The sequence below is a fragment of the Guillardia theta genome (genome assembly GCF_000315625.1).
Source record: "Guillardia theta CCMP2712 unplaced genomic scaffold GUITHscaffold_3, whole genome shotgun sequence".
NCBI lineage: Eukaryota > Cryptophyceae > Pyrenomonadales > Geminigeraceae > Guillardia > Guillardia theta.
In genome coordinates this window covers 223,033-247,783 of record NW_005434671.1, presented here as the reverse complement: position 1 = coordinate 247,783, position 24,751 = coordinate 223,033, and the positions used below count along the sequence as shown (strand labels likewise).

The window sequence follows — 24,751 nt, the reverse complement described above, 5'->3', positions numbered from 1 at the left end:
ATATGATAATTGAAAAAAACAGATGTCTGTTTGTCATTCCTACACCTTCCGAATCACCAAACGAATTTGATGCTTCTGAACTTGTTAAATACATAGTACTAAAAAACTTTTATTTCTCAGGCAATGCCATGTCTACACAACTAGCTTCGGCCAAAAAGTTAGGGTAATACATATATATATCATATTAGTTGTACATATTTCATACAAATAAATAAATACTTAATTTAGAGCATTATCAAAAGAACTCTATAGTCAGATATAAATTTAAAAGTGAACATTCTAATTGAAGTTGTAGGCAGATAGGGCCTTCTACGACCTCGGAAGCATCAAGCTGATCTGATGGTCCGTCGTGTGGTGGTGGTGGGTAGTCTGAGTACCTACCCTATATTTACCGAGGAACAATAGCGAAACAGTACGGGTAAAAGTAGTAGGTCTTCTGATCGAAAACTAAGGGGGTGGTGATACATCTGGAGGTGGGGTCCTTCAGTATCGAAGAAAGGTTTTACTCAACCACACGCGCCGCCGCGATGGCGGCAGAGGAGTAGAGTCTGTATATCAGGAGGATGGGGGAGAGCGGGGATTGAACAAGTTATGGGCCGAGGCGATCATTCATGCACATGATGCATCATAGAGTACTGCGGGTGAACTCAGAGAGTGCTCTATGTGCAGTTGATCCTGTTGCAAGCATGAGGTGTAATGGCTTGAACGGATCGGAGAAGAGCTGTTATGAATCATGATACGCAACTATTTGTTTTGGAAACCATAGGGTTGGCAAGGATCAATAGAAACACCGTTGATGGAGTATGGTTTAATGATGTCTAGAGGACATGATCATCATTCTTTTTGTTGTCGTGAATCCGAAGAACTTCCCTGATTACTTCTTGTATGCAGTGCTGGCACCGAAATGAGGCGCGCAGGGAATCTGTTCATTTCTCGTGTTGGGAAAACCTCTGCTCTGTCCAAGAGGTTTGCCTCTACAGTTGCCCACCCCAATGAGGCAGACCTGTACTCAGCAGGCATCTTCACTGGAGTGAGTCGAGCTGCTCACTTGCATTATGGTTGACTTACATTCGCTCAGTTGCGCAAGTCCTACTGCGGACCGCTGCCACCATCCTATCAGATCGATCCGGCACTGTTGAAGCTTCCTGCAACCAAGGTCTGTACGTTCATCTGTGATAGTCGTTGCTCAAATTCGTGCAGGTGACCACCCTTCCCAACGGAATGAGGGTTGCCACGGAAAAGACGCCTGGGGAGAGCGTCGCTGTTGGAGTCTTTATCAAGTCTGGAAGCCGCTATGAGACTGATGATGGGAACGGAAGTGCTCACTTCCTCGAGCACATGTTCTTCAAGGGCTCTAAGAACTCGACTCAGGGACAGGTTCCTATGACTTCCCTCAGTTGGTTGGTTCTGAAGTTGTGTTGTATTGATAGTTCGAGAAGAAAGTGGAACAGATGGGATGCCGCCTTAATGCTTACACCTCCCGTGAGCAAACGGTCTACTACGCAAACGTCTTGAAGAAAGATGTAAACCCTTTGATCGGCATGGGCGTGTTTCTGACTTCAATCAGGTTGGAGAATCTCTCAACATCCTGTCAGAGATGCTTCTCAACAGCACCTTTGATCCTGCTGCCATCGAGAGAGAGAAGAAGACTATTCTGCAAGAGATGGAGGAGGTCGAGAAACTCGAGGAGGAAGTCGTCTTCGACAACCTTCACTACACTGCGTAAGTGGCATCTGTGCTGTGAAGTTGAAGATATGTAGTTGAATAATGCTTGCTTCAGTTATCAGACCAGCCCTCTCGGCAGGACCATTCTCGGGACTGAGGACAACATCAAGAACATGACTCGTGACTTGATCCTCAACTACATCCAGGTAGACAACCGAAATGCACGAATTCAGGATATATGAATCTCCCTCTGCTCCTTCTTCCAAATTTTTCATGTCTCCTGGTTATCGAACTCATCTATTCGAAGATATTATTGTTTTGCGTACTGTCTTTGATGACTTGTTTTCTAGGCCAACTACATCGCCTCAAGAATGGTGATCGTCGCTGCTGGCCCTGTCGAGCACGACGAGTTCGTCAACATGGTCTCCAAGGCCTTCGCTGCTACCCCAACTACTCCTTCTGGTCCTGGCGTGGTTTCGCTTGCCCCAGCTTACTTCACCGGCTCGGACATTCGTGTCAGAGACGATGAGGTGATTCTCAATGATCTGCAGCTGATGTTGAGGTTGATACCTGCTTTTAGATGCAACTTGCGTACGTTGCCACTGCATGGGAGACTGTTGACATCTGCCACGCTGATTCGCCGGCAACTATGGTCATGCAGGTAGAGCCGTAGACATCAATATGCCAGCAGCAATTTACAAGTCTCCAGGCAATGCTCGGAAGCTTCGACCCCAACTATTCTTCTGCCATTCATTCCGGCACTGACATGGTCTCGTTGCTTGCTGGAGATAACCCTCGTGGATATCCGCTCGTCCAGAGTGCCATGACCTTCAACACCCAGTACAGGTTAGTAGGAGAATTGTGCTCCGAATCTCATGGCGAGGATGCTGAGATTGTTGACCAGCGACACCGGCCTCTTCGGAGTCTACTACGTTGCTGAGATGAAGAACGTGATGGAGGCTCAGTGGGCGATCTTCCGCGAGTTCCAGCGTTTGGTTCACAGTGCTTCTGACGAGAAGGTCGAGTTGGCGAAGACCCAGCTCAAGTCCACCATCGTTGGACAGTTGGACAGCTCGCTTTCTCAGGTTGATTGTGGGTCACGTGGTTCACTTTGGTTGATTTGTCGGGTTTCCAGGTCTGCGAGGACATTGGCAGACAGATGCTCAACTATGGAAGGCGTCTGTCCATGGCCGAGTTGTTTGCTCGTATCGACGCGGTTGATGCTCCTACCGTGAGGTGAGATTGTGTGCGAGATCAAGGGCGAATCTGACAAATGGCGTGTCAGGCGTGTTGCTGCTGACATCTTCGACGACAAGTGCATTGCTGTCTCAGCCAAGGGCAACATCAGCACCCTTCCCGACTACTTGTGGCTCCGCCGCCATACATGGTCTCTGCGATATTAGGCAAGGACGAGATCTCTCTATCGAAGCGCATCAAGGCACTGTCGATCACTTCCATTTCTCCTCTACCGAAAATAGTTTCCGAATGAACGACGTGACATGTTGATGTGCCGGCACTACTTATCCATGGACAACAGCGCGAGGCCAATAGTCGCTGTCCACTTGACCTCCTTGAAGCTTCCCTTCACTACCTCGTTCCTGAGCTCCTTCACATCCAGGTAGGTCGGAGTCTGAACTTCGAGATCATCTGACTCAGCCGTCTTGGAGGACTTTTGACACTCCTGCCCCAAGAACGCGTACAAGTAGCCGAAGCCTCTGTTTGCGTCTGTTCGGAAGTTGCCCAGAAACTTCATGTTCTTGCACTCCATGCCCGTCTCCTCGAGGACCTCGCGGGAAGCTGCGGCGTCTGCGCTCTCCCCAGCCTTCACGTATCCTCCGAGAAGCTGTAAAGAGATTGTGGGAAAGCAGGAAAGGTCAGAGACGATGCTGAAGACATGAGCAACAAGATCTCACTGCCAGACTCTCCCCATCAAGGCCGTACTTGGTCTGTTTGAACACGAGGAACTTCCCATCAGTCCCTTGAGCGAGGACGTTCACCTTGACGACACATCCAGCAGTCAACATCCATTGCGATGCAGGAGGGAAGAGGAGAGAGTGAAGGAGCATGCTCACACCATGTCTGGCACTTCGCACCACATCCAGTCGTTGATGACGTGGTTGGGGCTGGCTGCCTGCACGACCGAGTGCTTTTCCAAGCGGAAGAACACTCCGTCACTGAAGAGCTCACGCACTGATCGCGTCCATCCTTCCTTGCGATATCTCTGCATGGAATCCGAAGGAGGGAGAGCCCTCGACTGGTCCCTTCGGAGGACAACTCCTGCTCTAGGATTCAGGTAGGAGAGGGAGAAGGATAAAATGACCAGAGCAATCCGTTCTTGTTCCAGCACCGCAATTCCCTGCTCCCAGGTTCCTCTTCCACCATGTTTCCGGGATGTTCTCGAGCTCTTGCCGGTGGGACTGCGGCTGTCACAACAGACAAGTCAGTCGAGGAACCACTCCGATGATGAAATCATATATCGACGCCTCCATGGTAAGCAACCCTTGAAAGCATGGCGCCATGGCTCTACCTTGAGGACGACCATGGCGATGACCAGCATGGCAACTCCGACAACCAGCCATGTCGTCTTCCCCCGCACCATCGACCTCTCACCATGGTGTACCACCATCCCCAGCTACTCTGCCTGGCTCCTCCTCCCCTCCTGGTCATCCTCGAACCGCAGCCCGCCTCAGAGGAGACTCACAAACAAGGACACCGCGCGGCCGGCATGCAGCGCCTGTTCCTCCTCCTCGCGGCTTGCGGAGTGTGCGAGGCCTTCACAGGCGTCAGCCGATGCTGGCAGGGTCCATGCTCTCCTCTCGTCGCCCCGAGATGCGCATGGAGTGCATGGAAGGCTCTTCCCGCGCAGCCAACGACGAGCCGTCGGAGCCTTGCAGTCATGGCGCTCAAGGACGAGGACGGGATCACGAGGAGAGACGTTATCTCGCTCCTTGTTGCCGCTCCAGCTGTGTCCCTGTTGGTTGACAGAGCAGATGCAGCTGAGGAGCAGACTTTTCGTCGAGAGTCCGAGAGGCTCCGCAAAGGCTTGTCAACTCCTGGAACGAACAGAAACAGGATCTTTGTGAGTGACGACTCGTCATGTGAAACATGTCAAGCTTGCAGGCCCGTTGACGTCCTTGCGATTAGGTCAAGGGAGGCGGGAAGGATTCACCCACTGTTCAGTTCCCGACAAGCGTCAAGGACTTGGAGTCCTACACGCAGACCAAGTCGGGGCTCTACTTCAAAGTCTTGAAGGCAAGAGAGTGACGCTGGTGGTGGGCGGTGCGATGACGGCAGTGAGCAGGTTGGAAATGAGACGTTGAAGTCGCCGCAGAAAGGAGACGTGGTCGAGCTCCAGTATATCGGCACAGCCTGCACTGCTGAGAGCGATGGCACATACGAGTGGTAGGGCATAGTCAGATGTCGTGCCGCCCTGACACGTTATGCTTGCTGATCATCCCAGCTCTGAGCGGGAGAGTGATCCAGAGATTTATCCATCTATGCCTCAAGTAAGTGTGCCGAGGAGGAGAAGGAGGAGGAGGAAGAGGTGGTGGAGGAGAAGGATGATGATGATGAGGAGGAGAAGGAGGACGAGGAGAAGGATGAGGATGAGAAGGAGGAGGAGGAGGAGGTTAGATTCTGACGTGCAAAAAAGGGCATCCTCAAGGATAGTCCCCGCTTCGACTCGTCGTATGACCGCGGGAGGACGATGAAAGTCAGGTGACTGAGAAGCGCCTTTGATCCTGACGCCTTCGAGGCGGAGCAGCATGTTGAGAAATGCTCTCTCAGGTATGGAAAGGCACAGTTGACGCTAGGTCTTGAGGAGGCTCTGAAGGACATGAAGGTCCATGCTCCCTGCTCCCTGCTCCCTGCTCCCTGCTCCTGCTCCTGCGCGTCCCTCTCCTTCCTCTCCCTGATCCTGCATGATGAAACCAACACTGAACTCATGGCTCTTACAGCCTGGAGGAGCCAAGCTTGTCTTTCTGATTCCCGAATTGGCCTTTGCTTGCCCTCCGGTTCTCTAGCAGCACTTTCTGTTTTCCTCTCCTCATTTCACAGCAGGGTAAAACCTGTGTGCCTGACATCGAAGCGAACGAGCGCCTTGCGTTCTACATAGGTGAGTTTGAGTACGATACAAGGAAGGTTTGCGACTTATCTTACAACAGAACTCATCTCTGTGAACAAAGTGAGCGAGGTTGGCGGATGAGTGTTAGTTGAATGAAACAATTCTCTACTCTGTCTTCCCCCTGCTTCCCTGGTGTGCCAGCTGAAGGCTGACTATGGTGATCCTTTGTTATCTAGTCGTTGATCTAGCATTGAACTTTGTCGACCCCTCGGAGAAGATCGCGAAGAGGATCAGGATGAGCATGACGAGGGCTATCCCAGCCACGGTCATCGACTCTCTTGAAAGCGAGGAGGATAGAACGGCTCCAACATTGCCTCCCCGCTCCGGTCTTTGTGCCCGGAGCCTTGTGTGATCCTTGGAGGAGGATGGCGCCTGTCGCTGCCGCAGATAGGAATCATGCTCCTCATCCGTAGGAGGAGCGGGATAGATACTGCTATATCCTCCTCCCTGACCACCCCCGGCCACACCTGAACCACCACGTGGCACCAGCCCCTCCCTGCGCCTGCGAGCCAGCTCCATTTGCAGTTTCCTACCAAAACGGAAAGCGTACTCCTCAAAAGATATCTTGCCATTGCGGTCCTGGTCCATCTGATTCCTCAGGCTCGCTGACGTCCTTCTGATCTCCTCTATCGTCGCCCTCGGGCAGCAGAACTGACTGAACAAGTCGCAGGCCTCCTCCGCGTCTATCTCCCCCGACCCATCCTTGTCAGCCATGTTGAACTGCCTCCGAAGTTCTGTTATTACCTGACCGACCATATGTAAGCAGAAGAAGCCCCCGACTAGCTCAGCTGCTATCCCACTTGCATGTTCGTTGCTGCCTCCAACTGTACCTATCCTTCTCCTTCCGCATCAGATTACTATCCTGTCCTGCCGTTGTCCTGCACTTCCTCTGACCATTCTAATGAAACCAGATCAAGTTCACGCACAGTTCTTCTCCTTGGCTCCCACTCCCGCCCCCTTGCCTGTCCCTTCACCTTACCTCCGCATCGAACATGCTCTCCAATTTGGGCGGCATGGCGACTGGACTAGTTAGACCGCAATCCTGCAGCAAACCTGCGAAGCTTCATTAAAATCCTTCAGCATGAAACCACTATTGCCCGCCAGCCCGACCGGGCCCGGGCCCGCCGGGAACCATTTATGACGGGTTTCGCCCCTGGCCTCCAGATTAAAAAGTGTTTTTGCATTGCACCCAGCATTTCTCTAAAATGATGTATACATTAAAAACAAATTTGCATTTTTAAATGGAATGCATGGTGGGGGTAGGGTCCGCAAAGCTGTGAACGGGGAGGCATACACGTAAAACCGGTATTATGACGGGCAAGGGGTAGGTGGGGGTGATCCTTTCACTCGAATAACTTGAAACAGAACCGAAATGGAAAGACTATATGTGTTTTATAATAAAACAAACATATAAATTTCAAGACATCTGATACATGCATTGATACAAACATACAAGAGAACTTTGAAGGTTTTATTGTTTTTTATTTTAGTTTCTTTGAGGACACATACTGTTTAAATATTATATTAACTCAAAAATGTTTTAGAAACATAGATTTAGCCCCCCACGCCTATAAAGCACGCACACATACTCACACCGTCCTCCCTTTCGCCACTACCTGGGCATAAGGTACCCTTACCCCCTATTTTCTTCATCAAATAACCGGTACTGAAAGCAGAGTTGTGCTCCCCACCCTCCTGTTTCAAAAGATTGGAATGGGACCCAAACCATGGCCACCCACCCCCGTTAACAAAAGAGAACTCGAGGATGTGGGTAGGGTACACGACATGAAGTGTGAAGTGAGGGTGGGGTACTTGAGTACCCCAGTACATAAGGTAAACCTGTATATGATTCCAGGGGTAGGTCCCTCGATAGAAGTTTGACCTCGGGTGTGGTCCCCCGGTCAAAATGCCAGGGTGGGGTAGTTTGGAGCAGAGAGCTTTTTACTAGACGACCCCATCATGTACCACCCCATTGACTTGTTGATGACCCCTCATGTCCGTGATAAAACACTCGACTACCCACCTTTATTTGAATCACCCCTCGATATCCTGTGGTTTTCTTTTCTATAGTACCCTACCTTGACCCATATTGAACTGGTCTACCCCATGGATGAATCGAGTACCCCTGATAATTAACCCTACCCCTTTCCTTGCAAGCTGCTTGCTTACCATGCAGGCGCCAATGATTGTGTGCCGATACGAGCAAAGAGAGCCTACCCAACGCCATGGCGATGATTTGATTGCTAGACCATTCATATATTCCATTGAGGTTAAGCAATCAGGAGTTTGTTTCAGTTGAGAACCGTATGGAAGTCCCTCAATAGTGTTTGTTTTCAGCATTTCAAACGATAGATTCTTTGCGCTTGCTAGCAGTGCGGCATTTTCAATGCTATGCAGCTACTACTCCATGCGTTCCACAGCTTCTATGCTTTATAGATTCTTGTGAAGCAGCACATGATGCACGTGTGATTGATAACATCCTTGTACTGGTCTGTTGGGAAAAGGCACAGATGTGCGATTGCGTGAGAGCGTGAATACTTGGTTGTCTGCTTCCTAAGTTTGACTGGCTCTATCAAAGTCGTCTTGTTTCACTTATGTCGGTGTCCTCCGTTCGCTGACCATTCTTTTTGTTGCCAGTTCACTCGACTTTGCAAGATGCTACGAGCCAGCTGCCGGTGGCTTTCTCTGGCCATCTGTTTCACTGCGGTCTCCTCCTTCCAACATGCTCCCTCCCTCGTGCTGCGGAGCACACGAAGCCCCGCCTTGTCGAGGAGGTTGCTGATCAACCCTGCCATGATGCTCCCTGACATGACCACTCAGAGGATCAGTAAGTAGCGCAAGAATGGCGTTGGGTGCGGACTTGGGCAAGCTTTTCGGAGGGATTGGGCAGGCGAACAGGATAGGAAGCTTCAGGCAGGAAGCGTCGCCTGTGCAGGCCAAGGTCAGTGGGATGCGTGAAGGCGACAAGTTGGGAATATTGTTTTTGAATCTTGGAGGGCCTGAGAAGCTGGACGAAGTAGAGGATTTCCTCTTCAACCTCTTCAACGACGAGGATATCATCCGCCTTCCTAACGCTCTCAAGCCGCTACAGGGCTTCATTGCTCGCGGGATCGCTTCCCGTCGCGCTCCTGGGTCAAGGGAGGCATACGAGTCCATCGGAGGAGGATCGCCCATCGTGAAGTTGACAGAGGAGCAAGGAGACAACCTTGAGAAAGAGCTCAAGAAGATCGGGATCGACGCTAAGGTCTACATCGGGATGCGATACTGGTACCCCTTCACGGAGGAGGCGACGGATCAGATCCTGTCTGACGGCGTCAACCGGCTGGTCATCATCCCCCTCTACCCCCAGTACTCCATTTCCACCACAGGAAGCTCCATCCGGTTGCTGGACCAGGTGAAGAAGCAGAGAGGGAGAAGGAGGAGGGGAACGATGGGGTTGGGGGAGTTGGGGTTCAGGAACAGGAGGAGGGGAGAAGGTAAAGGAGGAGGGAAGAAGGAAGGACTTGGGCCTAGGGGGAGTGAGCTGTGGAGGAGGAAAGAAAGCATTTGACGGCTGTGTTTACAGATTATCAGGCAGGATCCGAAGCAGTGGGACCCTCGTCGAGTAGATCACACGGTCGTACCCGACTGGTACGATCATCCTGGTTACCTCGCCACACAGGTGCATCACCATCCTCAATGGCTCTCCCACCCCTTAGTTTGTCCCTGCAGGCGAAGTTGATTCTCAAGGAGCTCGACGAGTTCAAGAGAACCCCTAAGGACGTGAAGGTGAGGAGAGGCGAGAAACAAGGGGGCAAGGGGGAGGCAGGCAGCATGGGAGGACGAGGACGAGGAGAGGATGGTCTTCTTCTGTTGCGATGACGGGGATGGAAGGTTATGTTCTCTGCCCACGGAGTCCCAGAGAGCTACGTGGAGGCTGGTGATCCTTACAAGGGACAGATCGAGCGCTGTGCCGAGTTGATCATGGAGGAAGTGAACAAGGGGAGGAAGGAGGAGGACAGATACGACTACACCCTCTGCTTCCAGAGCAGGGTTGGCCCGGTGAAGTGGTTGGAGCCATACACGGACGACGTGCTGAAGCAGCTGGGCGAGGAAGGGCTCAAGAACCTCGTGGTGGTTCCCCTGAGCTTCGTGTCTGAGCATGTGGAGACTCTAGAGGAGATCGATCAGGAGTACAGGGAGGTGGCAGAGGAGGCAGGCATCACCAACTTCAAGAGGGTTCCTGCTCTCAACAGCGATCCTCTCTTCATCCAGGCTCTTGTTGACATCACCGTCGGGGCGCTGAACCGACCGTCCCTTCGGGTCAGCGAGACTCTGGACCTCTACCAGAAGTCCAACGACATGCCCGGCTACCCCTGGGAGTTCGGGGTGACCCGCGCGGCGGAGCAGTGGAACGGAAGGCTTGCCATGCTCGGGATTGCTGCGCTTGCTGTGGCACAGGTGAGGAGGGAGAGAGTTTGTTGCTCCTATCGTACGCTATGCTCGTTTCCTCCTGGCTACCCTCCCCTTCGCTTCGCTTGCCTCTCCTTCTGTTCCCTCCCCTCCCCTTCGCTTCGCTTGCCTCTCCTTCTGTTCCCCTCACCTCCCCTCTTACCGCCTTGTTTTGTGCTTCCTCTTTTCACTTCTCGGTTGGCATCTTATGCTTGCTCAGGTCTACAAGTCCGGCCACTGCCCCACCATCGACGGGCCAGCAATCGCGGGCAAGGTGAGAAAAGAATGGAGGAGGAGAGTTGAAGTGAAAGGGGGGCGGGGAGACTCGTTGAAGGGTGGGAGGTTTTGAAGGAGAGACAAAATGAGCAGCAAGAGCCAGCATAGATAACTTCCTTTCCCTTTCCCCCCCCCCCCCCCCCCCCCCAAGGAGATGAGATGAGATGAGATGAGATGAAAGAGGGAAATGCATTTCAAGATGGCTGATGTTCAAATGATTGCAGGAACCTTTCTGTGCAGCATTTTCTGCGGATGGTTGGGAGTGGCTCTTCGGTAACTTTATGTCTTTATGATGCGAGGATAGATGTTTGTAAGCTCTCAATGAAAACCGACCGATTTCATGTTCTCCTTGACGTGGTTGAATTGTTTGTTTGCAGTGAAGATAGCTACAAGTGAAAGAATGTGATGTCGCTCTTACACTCTTGATTTTTCATTTGTTGTTTCTTCTGTTGCTTTCCCTGGTTGAGCTCTCTTCCTGACAAGCACGTTTTGCAGCTGCTGTGCAATCTTTGTACAACTGAAAATTTCTAGCACGTCTTTGGATGTGACGATTCTGTGAGATATGCAAAGATACTTCCAAGCAAAGATTTGTTTGTAAAATGTTAAAACCTGAGATGTTTGCACACAAGGCAAACAAAAATATCTCGACTTCATTCCTCTTCTTGTCATTCCTTGTCCTGTAACGTCGTCACGTTCGCTCACGCATCTCATCATTCATCTCACAATCCTCTTGATTGCAAGCAGAGCTCTCATCTTCGAGCTTGAATCTTTGGGCATGTCAGTCGTGCGCGAACAACCCTCTTTCTTTCCTCTCCATCACTCCCCGCTGTCTCCTTCATACTTCTACTCCCCTCCTCTCCTCCCCTCCTCCCCTCCTGCCCTTCTCCTCTCCTCTCCTCTTCCCTCTCCTCCTCCCATCTCGATCCTCCATACGAGCTTCTTCCTTTGTAAAGTTTCGCTGAAGCACCTGAAAGGGAGGAGATGACTTGTTGAAGTCGGGAGAAAACACTGGTGGTTCTCAAAAAGAGAAATCGATCCTGTGAGGTCTGAGGTCAAGGATGGTGAGCTGAGAGCTGTAGACCTCAATGCTGTTGAACTTCCTGAGGATCGAGGCAACAACCCAGGATAGTCGTTGAGCTCTGCAGAGTCAACTAGTGAGAGGAGAGGATGGAACGACAAACAAGACAGGCAAGACAAGACAAGAAGAGGGGAAGAAGGGAGGAGAGGAGAGGAGGGGAGAGGAGAGGAGAGGAGAGGAGAGGAGAAGAGAGGAGAAGAGAGGAGAGGAGAGGAGAGGAGAGGAGAGGAGAGGAGAAGAGAGGAGAGAGAGTAGGGTAAGAATGGAAGGAACACGATGCTAGGGATTGGAGACAAGGTAGGAAGGCAAAGAGAAGCGAGGAAGAACGAAATCAAGAAGACGAAAGCAAGAGGAGAAGACAGCAGGAAAGACTCAGATGAGGAGGTCGGAAGAAATATGTCTTCAGTACGCCAAAGGAGGAAGAGGATATGAACGGGGTTTACCTCCTGCTGATCGGCCAGTCGCTGTTGGCTGACCTAGGATGCAGTTCTTGGAGCTGATTATGAAATATGAGAAGGGCATAGGAAACTGGAGAAGGGGAAGAAGAAGAGCAGAGCAGAGCAGAGGGGAAGAAGAGGAATGGGGAGGGGAGGGAAGAGGTGGCAAGGGGAAGGGAGGGGATCATAACAGAATTTCGGACCTCTTGAGGAAGAGAACGAAAAGTTGAAGACGTGAAAAAATCTTGTGACACATTCGCAGTATCACCACCCTGTAGGAGAAAACATCAGCACCTACAAGCGTTGATGCCCCATCACCTCGAAGACTTGTTTCAATTGCAGAAAAGTGTCTAGTCTCCTCCATGTCAGTGCCTGCAACGTTAGTTACACAGCTCAAAGGAACGAGAAAATTCTCCAAAGACCTCCAGGCGGAGCAAAAGTTTTTCTTTGTTGGCTGGAGACATGTTGATTCTCCTCCTTCTTCTCCTCCACTCCTTGACCTCACTCCTCCTCCTCGTCTCGTCTTCCCTTGCTCCAGCCTCCATGCTCCTCCCCTCCTCCCTGCTGCTCAGTATCCGCTCCAGCTCTCTCTTGGTCTCCCCATACTCCCCACTGTTCATCCTCCTCCTGCTCGGGTCCTCTTCTTCCAGCCGCTCTTCAAAGTGATCCAACACTGTGAGCAGAATCATTCCCTATCTCCTCCTCCGCATTCTCCTCTTCCTCTTCCTCCCCCACCCCATATCCTGGTCTTCCACCATCTCCTTTCCTCCTCAGTCTCTATCCTCGTCCTCCTCTGTCGCTGGCACCACTTGCTCCTGCTCCTCCTGCTCTTCCTGCTCCTCCGCCTCCTCGCACCTTCCAGCCAACTCGGCGGCATCGTCTCCTCTTCTTGTAGTCCGGGTAGCTGCCCCTAGGCGAATGTCATGGGCGATGGTGAGAGATGGAGAGTGATCTGAGGGAGAGCAACCAGGGAAAGGGAAAGGAGCAGGAGCAGGAGCAGGAGCAGGAGCAGGAGCAGGAGCAGGAGCAGGAGCAGGAGCAGGAGCAGGAGCAGGAGCAGGAGCAGGAGCAGGAGCAGGAGCAGGAGCAGGAGCAGGAGCAGGAGCAGGAGCAGGAGCAAGTAGTGGCCAGGTCTGAAGGAGGATCGAGCCTCAAGTTTCACAACAACATAAGAAACGTTGGATTGCGCTGACCTCCCTCATCATCGGTCGATAACCAGAACGATGGAGCGCCTCTGAAATGAAGGATCAAAGGTGACAGCAAGCAGGGAGGAGAAGGGAGGATGTAAAGAGAAGGTGGGAGGGGGGGCTATCAGGGGGCAAAGAGGAGGTACCTGAGACGATCGAAGAGGAAACATTGTTCGAATCAAGTGCAATCTACATTCCAAATGTTCATTTGATCCGTGGACAAATCCTTTTCCCTTTCCAACCTCTCCCTTCTCCCTCTTCCCTTCCTTCCCCCCTCTTCCATCCCCTCCTCTCCCTTCCTCCTCCCCCCATTCCCCCGCTCCTATCCCCGCCCCTCTCCTTTTCCCCTCTCGTCCTCTTCTTTCTCCACCTCCCCCCAGCAGCACCAGCACCAGCACCAGCACCAGCAGTTACCTCGTTTGCAACGACAAGAGGCGAAATATTTCGATTGAGCAGCACAAACGATTGAGAGGCCTGCAGGGGCAAAGAAGATCATCGAAAAGTTTGACCTTCTATTCTCCTCTTCCTCCTCCTCTACCATCATCACCACCACCACTTCCATCTCCTGCTCCTGCTTCTCTTCCTTCTCTTTCCGTCCTCTTTTCCCTCCCCCTCCCCCCTACTCCTCGTCCTCGTCCTCCTCTTGAAGAACGAACCCTCCCCAACCCTGACCAACAACCTTCTCGTGAGGACCATTCCTCACGAAGTATGTCTCAACAAACCACTCTCTCCTAGATCACCATCTCCGTTCTGACTTGCTCCTCCTTTGCATTGCTCTCATTACCTTTCCCATGCTCGCTGATGCGTTCATTTCAAACTTTCTCCACATCAACGACTCTCTGCAAATCAGCATCGTCACGACATTTCTTTTTTGCATGTAGAGACCTTGACGCCATTGCAGTTGCAAACAACCTGAATGAAAGTTTCAACAAACGTAAATCCTTCCACCATCATCTTACCGAGCTGCATTCTCAAAGTACCCATCATGAACTGTCGCAATCACATCCTGAGACGCACAATCACTTTCCATTATTCTCCTCCTCTCCTCCTCTCCTCCTCTCCTCCTTTCCTCCTCTCCTCCTCTCCTCTCCCCCTCACCTGTCCAAGGGGCTCCAACTTCCGCACCTTGGCCATGATCTCGCTTCTTCCTGCCTGCATTTTTGCTTCCACCTCCTCTTCATCCACCATCACTCTGCAATCTTTCCGTGCTGCCCATAAGTCAGCTCCTTCCTCCCGCCTCCTCCCTCCTGCCCCTGCCTCCCCCGGTCCCGTCCTCCTGTCTTCCCGTCCTCCGCTAACCCTCTCCTGCTCTCCTGCTCTCCTCTCGTCTCCTCCTCTCTCTCCTCCTCTCTTCCTCTCCTCTCCTCCTCTCTTCGTGCCTTCGCTTCTCTTCTCCTGCTCCCCAGCTCTGCTGCTCTCCTGCATGCTGGCCCCTGCCTCCTCCCCTCGTCTTCCCCCGTATCATCATTTTGGGCCTCACTGTATGGAATGGCCGATCTTGTTCGGAGCGCCTCGATCCTCCCGATGGTCACGACTAGGAGGAGCAACGACCCGTCTTCAAGCTGCCTCGACCTGCGAGAGGCGGTGGGAAGTGAGGACGAGGATGAGCAGGATGAAGAGAGCAAACATTGGAGGAGACGAGGAGGAGGAGGAGGAGGACAGACAAAAGAGTTGGAGTAGAGCGAGATCAAGACCAAGGGCAAGAGCAAGAGGACAAGAAGAAAACGAGTCGTGAGAGGGTAAGATACAGACAGGAGGGGAGTTTACAACCTGACAACCTCCATGAGATTCCCGAACGAGGTCTCTTCCTCCGCAAGAGAGGACGATGCTTGCGGGAGGAACCCAAAGAGGTGAGGAGGAGGAAGGGCCAGCAAAGTCTCCATCATGTGGCACTCGTTCGGCTGCTCTATCAGCAGAATCTGCTTCATCCCAGGGAACATCACAGTCGCTTTCCTCGCCTTCCTGTCGACAGAAGACTGACGATTCTCTGTGAGGATTGGGACATTTCTGATCTCATCGAACACTTGCACTATCGATGTTTCCTTCTCCTGCACTTCAAACTCATTCGCAACACCCTTGAACTTGGCCGAGTCCTCCTTCCATCCAGCTCGGAAGGAGTCTTCCAGCTTTCTCCTGTCCTCATCGGAAATCTTACACAGCAGCTCATGCCTCTGACTTCTCCACCTCGAGATCTTGTGCTTATCAACCAAGGCACAAACTTGACTGTAACTCTTTCCACCGATCCACCATCTTGTCACTTTGCCGCCAACAAAACAAGCTGATTGCTCGGAGCAATGCGCTGTCTGCTGCAAGATCACCAGGAACACCTCAAGAAGTGGCAAGTAAGATCGCATGATCCCCGCGTAAGATCGCATGCTTGTCGCTATCGCCCGCGCCCTCCCCTCCATACCGCATCGCCACACATAAAGAGTTCTAGTTGAGTAAAACATCTGAGCCCTCATCCCGCAACGATGAAGTACCCCTCATCCCCACGCAACCCGAGGGGCGCTGGCGCTGGCGCATGCAAGGACAGGGGAGGGGGAGGACGAAGGCAGCGTGAAGAAGGCGGAGGAGGAGGAGGGAAGAGAGGAGAAGAGCTCGGGAAGTTGACCACAAGGAAGGAGATCGCAGTGAAACAAGGAGCTCCTTGACACGATATCTAGCTCCGTCCATCCTAGCGAACCGTCTTTAGCCGGCACTGCAAGACAGACAGTCGGCATTCTTCATCCAGGTGAGACGCAATTCTTTTCACAAAGGGACTGACGGATTTTCTTTTGGGGATGTAAATGCCAGCAGCGGATCTCTTTTCTCTCTAGCATACTCAATCAAGATGGGCATCAAAGAGAAGATAGCCGAAATCCAGCTTGAGATGGCTCGAACGCAGAAGAACAAAGCGACAGAGGTCGGCATGCTCGTCCTCCACCCTCCCTGCTCTTCTCACCTCTGTGCTCTCTCAGGGCCATCTCGGAATGCTGAAAGCAAAGCTCGCCAAGCTCAGGACGCAGCTTCTCAATCCTGAAGATGGTGCGGGAGGGGGGGGTGGGGACGACAAGGGGTTCGAGGTTGTCAAGTACGGAGATGCGAGGATCGCCCTCATCGGCTTCCCATCTGTCGGCAAGTCGACAGCCTTGTCGCTGCTCACAGGAACGGAGTCGGAAGCTGCCGCCTACGAGTTCACGACCCTCACCTGCATCCCGGGCATCATCAATTACAAAGGGACGAAGATCCAGCTGCTCGATCTTCCTGGTATCATCGAAGGAGCTGCTCAGGGGAAGGGAAGAGGAAGGCAAGTCATCGCCGTTGCCAAGTCAGCAGACCTGATCCTCATGATGCTGGACGCCACGAAGCCAGACGCCCATAAGGCGATCTTGGAAGCAGAGCTCGAGTCAACTGGTGGCGGCAGGGTGGAGGCGGTCCCATGACTGATGGATGAGCAGGAATTCGTCTGAACAAGAACCCTGCTGATATTTACTTCAAGAAGAAGAAGACGGGAGGCATCAAGTTCAACACGATGGTTAGTGAAGAGCTCAAAGCTCAATACCTAGTCATTTCGTTCTTTCAGGTCCCCTTGACGAAGATGGGTGAGAATCCTTCGGACGTGGTGAGAGATGCGTTTTGATCCTCTCACTTCTTTGCAAGATTCTCTCCATCAGCTTACCTCCTTGCATGCAAGATTCTTCATCCCCTCTTCCTGAAACCTGGGCAGGTCTACCGCGTTTTGCATGAATACAAGATCCACAACTGCGAGGTTGTGTTCAGGGAGGATGCTTCCATCGACGATTTCATTGATCTGGTACGAGTGCATGATGATCTCACCTGGCTCAATCTATGGCAAGGTGGAAGGGAACAGGAGATTTATCAAGTGCCTGTATTGCTACAACAAAATCGATGCCATCACCATGGAGGAGGTGGACGTGCTCGCAAAGCAACCGCACAGGTTGAGAGCTTCACTTTCTACCATCTGCCTTGCCTGACTCTCGTTCCCGTCAGCATCGTTGTGTCCTGCCACCAGAACTTGAACGTCGATCGGCTCCTTGCAAAGATGTGGGAGATGTTAGCGCTCGTCCGAGTATACACTAGAAGGAGAGGAGAGCCTCCTGACTTGAATGAGCCGTCCGTGTTGACTCACGGTGAACTGACTTGCTCACTGCGTCTGCCTATTTCTCTCTCCTCCTCACCTCCTGCTCAGGACGAGGCGGCGTCACTATCAAGACCCTCTGCTCGCATCTTCACAGAGATATGGTAAAGAGACAAGCAGAAAAGACACGTTCCCTGATAGTTGATCGCAGCTCAAGGAGTTCAAGTATGCTCTGGTGTGGGGACAAAGCTGCAAGCACACTCCTCAGCGTGTTGGCAAGGACCATGAGTTGATGGACGAAGATGTTGTGCAGGTTGGATGAGAGAAGCTGGGAGAACTTCAAACTCAACTTGATGCAGATCTTCAAGAAGACTGCAAAAGAGTTTGGCATGCAGAAGAAAGGAAAGACTCTCACCAAGCAAGGATGTCTGGCAGAGCCCAAGAAAGAAGTTGACAAGAAGGAAAAGCGAGGACCCTCCTCCAACAGGTCGTCGTTGCTGCCCAGCTACCTGGCATCCCAGTTACTGGCTTTGCAGGTTCGACGGAGGGCCAGCCAAGAACACTGGAAGGATGGGCAAGAGTGCTGGTTTTGCATGAAGACGTGCAAAACGGCGAAGTTTCTCTACAAAGCTCTTTCAGTGTATTGAGAGTTCATTAAATTCGATTCGTTTAAACTAGACACATGGGCTTTGCTGAGGGTACAACAGGCGGTGAGCATCGATCAAAGGGCGAGCTCAAGTCTATCTTAGAGGTTTGATACATCATGAGCTGTATGATCCTTTTCTGAAGCTCGATCTCCTTGCCACGTCTGGTGAGCTCGTTGAGCGCCCTATGAAGCTCGACCTCCTCCTCCGTCTCGTAGTCGCATTCCATGTCAGTGTCAGAAGAAGAGCTCGTCTCGTCCTCAATCCTCTGCATTTCCAGGCGGAACTCGTGATGTCCGTATTGGTCACAACCCAAGAATGATGCCAACAGCTCCACGCAAACGGAGTCGCCGCACTTGGAATAAAGAATAACGACGTCTCTCTTCGATTGGTACTGGCTGGACGCAACCTGGTCCAGAAGGGCGTCGATCTTTGAAAGATCTGTCTCCGGGCCTTGGCAGATCCTGAGTGTGCGCCCAACTACTTCCTCGTCCTTGAATCCAAACATGTCCTTCCAGCCCGTTGAGACCGACGACACCAGGCATGATGGAGAATGCCGAACAACTTTCATATGAGCCGCTTCTGTGTCCTCTTCTGATCCTGTTGGGAAGATCCATACCGTCTGCTTTCCTCCAACATTTGTAACAATCATTTCTTCGCAGCATGAATCGTCGATGTCGTCAATGTCGATAATATCCTCGGCCCTCACCATCTCGCCTGATTCAAAACGTCCAGTTTGTACAGGGCTTGCCTTAGCTTCGAGTCCTTGCCTCGTTGACGTTGCTGACTACCTTGTGCTTGCTTTGAACACTCCTGCACTTCTTGATTCTCTTTCCTTTCCTCCTGCTTGATTCCTTCCGGGTCCTGTTCCCCTTGCTTCCCCTTCTTCCTTTCCCTCCTTTCCCCCCCGACCCCAAAACCTCGAAATCTTCTCTTTTCGATTCCTAAAGGTCGTCCAGGAATGCTCTACTCTCCAGATCACATCGATTCACTATACACTCCGATGGAAGGTACCACAAGTTCCTAGGACCCGGTCATACCTTCAATAAAAGCTCTCGGCACCAGCGCTCCCCGAGGGGACCCAGCCACCCCCTCGTTGCTATGAATTTAAGGTAGGGGTCCATTACAACATGGAAAGACAATTTTTCATGTATTTTTACTAAAACTGTTTTATATTGCCGGTCATCTTTACTTTATATCCGAGTGCACTCTTGAGGACCCACCCTACTCGATACCGAATCGAAAGGAGTGTGTCCGCACATCCATATGGCCCACTTTGGCTAGTAAAAACCACCCGTCCCATGTCTCCTTGACCACCCCAGCACCCAGAAAATTGAATTGCTGCCCTGATCTCGGAGCTCCGCCTCGGAATCCGACCTTTTTATACGAAACCGCGTGTTTTGGCAATCAGAAAGGGCATGTGCTCCAGCCTGTATGGGGGTCACGGGACCAAACCTCCCGGGGCATGCTGAAGGGCACGGGTGCAATTGAGCGGGGATGAGGTCCTGAAGTAAACGGGGCCGCCCGTTATTCTCTGGTACCAGCCTACTCTGCCATGGATAATAATAATGATCATGGACTACCGTAGTATCAGTAGCGGTTCGGATTCGCCGCTACTTGCTGAGAGGGTGGGTGGGTCCTCGTACTTCCGCCACCCCTGCAATCCGGCAGCCGGGCAGCGGTCTCAAGTCGCAAGATTTCGATTGGGAGACGCCAACGCCACCGGTAACCCCCGGCCGCTATAAAATCGAGTTGTAGCCGATTTCGCGCTTCACTTTACTGCACTCAGTGTGCTGGCAGTGGCCCGGTTGAAGGGCAGGTCACGGGCCAGCGGTCCCGCCCGGCCACCACTGAACGGTCCGGTTTTGAAGTTTCAGTCAACACTGACCGTGACGGTGAACAGGAAGTTTTTACTTGGTGATCGCATGTGGTCAGTATTACCGGAGCATCGGAGGTCCGGAGTCACGAGCTCCGGTAAGTCTTGGGTAGGCCCGAAAATACAACTTTTCATAGACGGATGGGTCAGCTTTACTTGTGGCCGTTAAGATATGACTGGTCGTTGCCTGATCGCTGACAAAATCTAGCGTTCTAGTGCATGAAAAGTATATTGTTCGAGTACATATCTCCATGGAATGCCAGCAATGCAGGCTTATCTCAAATGTTTTGATTTGGATTCTGTAAGCAGCAACGAGGATCCCGAGACGTACCAGCCGGTTGCAACGCACTTGCACCAGTCGCTCCACAGGAAGCGCATTCCATCCTTCCTGCTGAGCTCTGGTTCCCGATTTATCTCCACTTCTCTCTGAGTTGCCGCTGATATTTCAACCGAAGCTGGCGAACGCATACGGTCCCCTGTGGCAAGGTAGACAATATCCCCAAAAACCATCGTCCATACAGTAATCGCTGTCCCGGCGTTCGGATTTTCATAACTTTGAAGACAGAGTTTTGCGCTAGCACAGATATTTCTGCATGCATACGTTGATATGTGTGTGGCATCCGCCGTCAACATGTGAGCTTGCTATCTTCAAACAAATTGGCCTATCGTCTTTGTTTTGAACCGAACTTCACATATTATGTAAACCTTTGCCTGTTGACGTACTCCATCCCGCCCTTCCCTTTTAATGTTCCTTAAATGTAAAGAGATCGCTACACATCTTTCCAGCTTTATCTACTGAGTTCCCGGTATTGTAGCAGGATCCCTTTAATAACCAGTCCGATCCGCAGTGCAGTTTCTTGAGAATGATCTCAAGTTTCTTGAGAGTGGTTTCGAACGGGTTGATGTTGTGCATTGTGATGCACATACTACGGAAGTCACTGTTGTTTGCTGTGCTGTTTAAAGTTCAACGGTTGACTCTGCTTTCACTTCACCTCTCCTTTGTCCTCTTTGCCTTCTTCCTTTTCCCCCTACAGTGTGAAATTTCGCACTTTCCGAGGCTGGCCCGGGAATTGCAAATTTTGCGGGACCTCAGGCATAATGGCGGCGCAGGTACCATGCAGTGAGGGGAGCGCAGGATTGCGCAGGGAGAGGATGGAAGGGGAGGCGACAAGGGCGGGAGAGGGGAATTGTAGATCATGGGAGAGGCTGCTTCATCCTGCCGCCATTCTATGACACTAGAATCCTCTCTCCTCTCCTCTCCTTGAAAGTTGTTTTCAGGCGCTTGGCCTCGCTGGCTGGTCCGTCTGGGGTGTCTCAGTGGGGATCTTCTGCGACAAATGCACAACCTTCAGCCTCAAGTTCGTCCTCTCCAGTGCTGCGACCCTCTCTGCCATCCTCGTCGGCGCTGAGCCCCCGGGAGCCCTGCTGGCTCTCGTGTGCATACCCTTCTTCGTGGTGGGGAGCCGGATGCGTGTTATCGGCCTGACAGGAGGGATAGCGAGTGGAAAGAGCTGCGTGTCTAACAGATTCCGCGCCCTTGGGTACCCCGTGGTTGACGCGGATGCCATCGCCCATGGCGTGCTCGAGAAGGGGACAAGTAGTTATCATCGGGTGTTGAGGGCGTTCAAGGATCATGACATTGTTGACTCCTCGGGGAATATCAACAGGTGAGGAAGAGGAGGGTACTGCTGAAGGAGATTATGAGAGAATGAGGCAGGAGGTGTAAGGTCCCATGATTGAGATGAAGTGGAAGAGGAGTCGCAAGATGCGTGTGGCTGAGGAGGAAGAAGTGAAGGAGACGAGGAGAAGAAGGGAGAGAAGGAGGAGCAGAAGGAGGAGCAGAAGGGGGAGGATAAGAATGGACTAGGGGTACTGTGATAGATTGCATTTCGTATCCACAGATGTACAGGAAAATGATGAGGGGAAGAGTTGAATGAGAATGAAATGAACTTTTTCCACTCCACCAGGGCGGCGTTAAGAAAGCTTGTCTTTGGCAATCGTGATCTGAACCGAAAGCTGAAGCAATGCACGCACACGTCTATTGCACTTGAGATGCTTCGACAGGTGTTGATTGATCTGATCCGAATTATGATTTGCTGACGTACGTGAGTAGATTTTTCTCCACAGCGTGATCCAAGGGCAGCCTGTTGTCATCCTAGATGCTCCACTGCTCTTTGAATCGAGAGCGAATCTCCTTTGCAAGGAAGTCATCTGTGTATATTGCGAAGAGGATGTACAGATCTCAAGGTGGTCCTGTTGAATGTTGAGAAGAGACTCTGACCTCGGAGCGGACCGATCAGATTGTCCAAGAGAGATTCAGTGACCATGGACGACTGTCGGAAGGCTGTTAGTGTACCGATGGATTGGTGGCTTGACAATGACGAACGTTCTTGCGCGTTGTTGCAGATCTCGTCGCAGATGCCTGTCGCAAAGAAGAAGGCAATGAGCGACATCTGCATCGACAACGGAGGGACGCTTGAGGACCTTAACCGGTGAGCAAGCTTATCTTGCTGCTGCTCAGTCTTGAGGCGTTGGCAACACAAGGCAAGTCGACGAGGTCGGGAGGATGCTCATGAAGAAGTCGCTTGCGCATCCCCTTCGAGCGTTGCGACTACAGACTGCATCATGATGGGAATTGATCCCGCCCCCCAATCTCGCCCTTCCCCAGCAGGAAGTGAAGACAGTGTATGTTACCAAAGTTTACAATCGTCTTTTACAAACTGTGTGCTCCCATCTTAAACTTTCTCACTTTGCCACAACATCGATGACACCAAGATCGTCATCATCTCCATCAGCGCCAACATCCAACGATCCAGTCGGGGTCTACAACATGGATCGGTCAACAAACTGTGAACGAAGATGAATGCAATAATACCTGTACAAGACATCTCTTGAGAGAAATTGATCCACTGCTGTTGATGGAGCCATCAACTATCAGGGTGCCCTAACAGCAAGTGAGTGCTATCGGACCTCAAATCTCATCATGTTAGCTCTACTCACAGAGCTGGATGTTCCTCGTACTGGCAAACGCAAAGCGATCTGCTTTGTTGACACTCCGTTGATGCTGGAGGAAGAGAAAGATTGACTGACAGGGGCGCCGACGGATATTTCCGATCCTAAAATGCGCGTAGCGCCAGCATTCATCCTTACCCTCCTTTCTGCAACCTCCACTACCCTGTCAACGTCGTCGGCAACTGCTTGCATCATATCCCCTGCCATGCCGGCAAAGCCCTTCATGATGCCGCCAAACATCTTGATAGGAAGCGGAGCATCTTGCATGGCCTTGTCAATCATGTTCTCAAGCTCGTTTTGTTTCTTCGGTGGCTTGATGATGTTTGCCAGCGGTTTGAATATGGCCTGGATTGCACCCAGTGGATCAGGAGCCTGTCCTTTCTGCATGTTTCTTCTGAGTTCTTCATTCTCTCTCTTGAGTCTCTGTATCTCATCATCTCTTCTGTCCATCCTCAACTCCATCACCCTCGCGTGTCTCCTCGACCTCAGAGTTCCGTAAGGAAAGTTGTAACCAAAAGTTTGCTCCAAGAAGCCGAGAACAACAAACACGATCAGAGCATACATCCTTGAAGCTCGTCGTGTGTAAGGAGCATAAGAGCGGTGATGTCTCCTCTCCTCCTCTCCTCCCTCCCTCCCTCGCTTCCCATGCCCCTCGTTCCACCTTAGTCTTTCTCCTGCCATGGCTGTTTCCTTGGCGCAATCCGGCGCAGAACACGAAAAGAATTTTCTACCGCAAGGCCAGGCCCGGCCGGGCCCGCCGGGCCGGGGGGCTCGGCCGGGCGGCGGCTCCGCATCGGCCCGATGACTCAGTGATCATTCACTCAGTCCCGGCGGACCGGGAGACCGCGGCCCGGGCTCACATAAGCCGGGGCGGCTGAGTCACAAGTTGCGGGTTCCGGGAGAAGGAGCCGCCGAGGGAGGACGCCGCTCGCCACTGGCCACTCGGACTGACGGCAGCGCCACAGCCCGGCCTCGGTGACACCGGGCGTGACCGTACCGTACCGTACTATCAGCCTACTAGGCTATCAGGAGTCGTCCGGCCGGGTCTCACAGGTGACAAGAGAAGGCCCGGGCAGCAAGTTTGAGTTTACTTGGCAGACTTTTCAGCAAGAAGTTTCGCGATGTGAGCGATGGGATCGTCAGGCTTGAGAGACAAGGTAGCAGCGATGGCCTCGTTGACGATCTCAGTGATCCTGCGAAGAAGATGAGGAGAAAAGCCTCGGAGCAGGAGGAGAGGACGGAAGGACGGGGCGAGGACTAGGGCGAGGGCGAGGATGGAGCAAAGCAGGGAGGAGGTTGAAGGAGAAAGTGATCATGAAAAACCAGAGAGAGAAGTTCGAGGTGGCGGGGGATGCGAAGGATGCGCAGCGAGAAGAAGGAAGGAAAAAGATGAGGAAGAAGGAGAGAGATTGAAGAGGATGAGCAGCAGAGGAGATGAAGAGAGCCGCGTATCAGACCGGTGCTTCTTGGCGTAGTCCTGCTCCACCTGGGTAGCAGGAGCCTTTCCTCCATCGCCGATCTTGTCTGAGGCATTTTGCTTCTGTAGCATGAAGATAAGAAACAAAGATGAATGCAAGGGGAGGTAAAGAGCGACAGCCAAAGGAGGGGGGAGGGAGGCAGGGAGGGAGGGAGTCAGGGAGGTAACAAGCTGTAAGGGCAAGAGAGGAAAGCATGATATCAACAAGACGAGGAGGGAGAGCAGGGGTAAATTTTGACCTGCTCGACATATCGCGCCTGAACGTCTTGCCAGCTCCATTGCAAAGACACAAACTGTAACTCCCGTCATCTCCTCTTCATACCGCCACACTTCCTCCTCCCCTCCATCCTCCGTCTCCGCCATCCTCTCACTACCACCACTTCCACCACCTCCTCCTACTGTTCCCTTCTCCCACTAGGAGACTCTACAGTCCGCCGAGTACTCCGCCGACCCGGCCCCGCTCACGG

General features: G+C 52.1%; 9 protein-coding genes across 9 annotated transcripts in view; 4 read left to right on the top strand and 5 right to left on the bottom strand.

Moving 5' to 3' along the window:
* Window positions 1–889: 889 nt before the first annotated feature.
* GUITHDRAFT_83986 (hypothetical protein) lies at window positions 890–4,285 on the top strand. The gene is made up of 16 exons (XM_005841271.1): window positions 890–1,030; window positions 1,079–1,156; window positions 1,201–1,377; window positions 1,431–1,523; window positions 1,568–1,722; window positions 1,781–1,871; window positions 2,016–2,195; window positions 2,246–2,326; window positions 2,375–2,511; window positions 2,570–2,750; window positions 2,801–2,901; window positions 2,951–3,508; window positions 3,579–3,662; window positions 3,740–3,942; window positions 3,986–4,088; window positions 4,193–4,285. The coding sequence occupies exons 1-12, from the start codon at window positions 905–907 to the stop codon at window positions 3,066–3,068; spliced, it is 1,518 nt and encodes a 505-aa protein (XP_005841328.1). The 5' UTR covers window positions 890–904; the 3' UTR covers window positions 3,069–3,508; window positions 3,579–3,662; window positions 3,740–3,942; window positions 3,986–4,088; window positions 4,193–4,285.
* A 1,671-nt stretch (window positions 4,286–5,956) lies between these two features.
* Window positions 5,957–6,502, bottom strand: GUITHDRAFT_99826 (hypothetical protein; the record flags this gene model as incomplete). Its single annotated transcript, XM_005841270.1, has 1 exon — window positions 5,957–6,502. The coding sequence occupies one exon, from the start codon at window positions 6,500–6,502 to the stop codon at window positions 5,957–5,959; it is 546 nt and encodes a 181-aa protein (XP_005841327.1).
* A 1,921-nt stretch (window positions 6,503–8,423) lies between these two features.
* GUITHDRAFT_159124 (hypothetical protein) lies at window positions 8,424–11,149 on the top strand. The gene is made up of 8 exons (XM_005841598.1): window positions 8,424–8,562; window positions 8,609–9,182; window positions 9,354–9,449; window positions 9,500–9,556; window positions 9,662–10,228; window positions 10,440–10,493; window positions 10,720–10,768; window positions 10,991–11,149. The coding sequence occupies exons 1-8, from the start codon at window positions 8,444–8,446 to the stop codon at window positions 11,014–11,016; spliced, it is 1,542 nt and encodes a 513-aa protein (XP_005841655.1). The 5' UTR covers window positions 8,424–8,443; the 3' UTR covers window positions 11,017–11,149.
* Window positions 11,150–11,513: 364 nt separating this feature from the next.
* On the bottom strand, window positions 11,514–15,572 carry GUITHDRAFT_132094 (hypothetical protein; the record flags this gene model as incomplete). Its single annotated transcript, XM_005841269.1, has 15 exons — window positions 11,514–11,634; window positions 12,017–12,069; window positions 12,214–12,282; window positions 12,329–12,382; window positions 12,433–12,683; window positions 12,866–12,920; window positions 13,204–13,244; window positions 13,344–13,386; window positions 13,612–13,671; window positions 13,982–14,036; window positions 14,083–14,109; window positions 14,157–14,203; window positions 14,296–14,405; window positions 14,678–14,769; window positions 14,968–15,572. 15 exons carry the CDS (start codon window positions 15,570–15,572, stop codon window positions 11,514–11,516), a joined length of 1,683 nt encoding a protein of 560 aa, XP_005841326.1.
* Window positions 15,573–16,027: 455 nt separating this feature from the next.
* GUITHDRAFT_156849 (hypothetical protein) lies at window positions 16,028–17,597 on the top strand (the record flags this gene model as incomplete). Its single annotated transcript, XM_005841268.1, has 9 exons — window positions 16,028–16,099; window positions 16,155–16,590; window positions 16,635–16,711; window positions 16,760–16,798; window positions 16,904–16,990; window positions 17,034–17,134; window positions 17,188–17,327; window positions 17,387–17,439; window positions 17,487–17,597. 9 exons carry the CDS (start codon window positions 16,028–16,030, stop codon window positions 17,595–17,597), a joined length of 1,116 nt encoding a protein of 371 aa, XP_005841325.1.
* Window positions 17,598–18,020: 423 nt separating this feature from the next.
* Window positions 18,021–18,631, bottom strand: GUITHDRAFT_132092 (hypothetical protein; the record flags this gene model as incomplete). Its single annotated transcript, XM_005841267.1, has 2 exons — window positions 18,021–18,083; window positions 18,119–18,631. 2 exons carry the CDS (start codon window positions 18,629–18,631, stop codon window positions 18,021–18,023), a joined length of 576 nt encoding a protein of 191 aa, XP_005841324.1.
* A 2,631-nt stretch (window positions 18,632–21,262) lies between these two features.
* On the top strand, window positions 21,263–22,291 carry GUITHDRAFT_63691 (hypothetical protein; the record flags this gene model as incomplete). Its single annotated transcript, XM_005841266.1, has 4 exons — window positions 21,263–21,462; window positions 21,763–21,861; window positions 21,923–22,045; window positions 22,147–22,291. The coding sequence occupies 4 exons, from the start codon at window positions 21,263–21,265 to the stop codon at window positions 22,289–22,291; spliced, it is 567 nt and encodes a 188-aa protein (XP_005841323.1).
* Window positions 22,292–22,540: 249 nt separating this feature from the next.
* On the bottom strand, window positions 22,541–23,371 carry GUITHDRAFT_99820 (hypothetical protein; the record flags this gene model as incomplete). The annotated part of the gene is made up of 3 exons (XM_005841265.1): window positions 22,541–22,618; window positions 22,671–22,739; window positions 22,796–23,371. 3 exons carry the CDS (start codon window positions 23,369–23,371, stop codon window positions 22,541–22,543), a joined length of 723 nt encoding a protein of 240 aa, XP_005841322.1.
* A 523-nt stretch (window positions 23,372–23,894) lies between these two features.
* Window positions 23,895–24,751, bottom strand: part of GUITHDRAFT_99819 (hypothetical protein) — a gene marked incomplete at both ends in the record, with an annotated part of 6,071 nt that continues 5,214 nt past the window's right edge. Inside the window, 2 exons of the mRNA XM_005841264.1 lie at window positions 23,895–24,000; window positions 24,265–24,347. Coding sequence (XP_005841321.1) covers window positions 23,895–24,000; window positions 24,265–24,347 — 189 coding nt within the window. The remainder of the gene's footprint in view (window positions 24,001–24,264; window positions 24,348–24,751) is intronic.

Excerpts from the sequence above, each read along its gene's own strand:
- GUITHDRAFT_83986 (XM_005841271.1), top strand. The coding sequence starts at position 905 with ATGAGGCGCGCAGGGAATCTGTTCATTTCTCGTGTTGGGAAAACCTCT. Across the intron at positions 1,872-2,015 it reads TGATCCTCAACTACATCCAG|GCCAACTACATCGCCTCAAG; the intron begins GTAGACAACCGA and ends CTTGTTTTCTAG. Across the intron at positions 2,751-2,800 it reads TGGACAGCTCGCTTTCTCAG|GTCTGCGAGGACATTGGCAG; the intron begins GTTGATTGTGGG and ends TCGGGTTTCCAG.
- GUITHDRAFT_159124 (XM_005841598.1), top strand. The coding sequence starts at position 8,444 with ATGCTACGAGCCAGCTGCCGGTGGCTTTCTCTGGCCATCTGTTTCACT. Across the intron at positions 9,183-9,353 it reads CCATCCGGTTGCTGGACCAG|ATTATCAGGCAGGATCCGAA; the intron begins GTGAAGAAGCAG and ends CTGTGTTTACAG. Across the intron at positions 10,494-10,719 it reads GGCCAGCAATCGCGGGCAAG|GAACCTTTCTGTGCAGCATT; the intron begins GTGAGAAAAGAA and ends AAATGATTGCAG.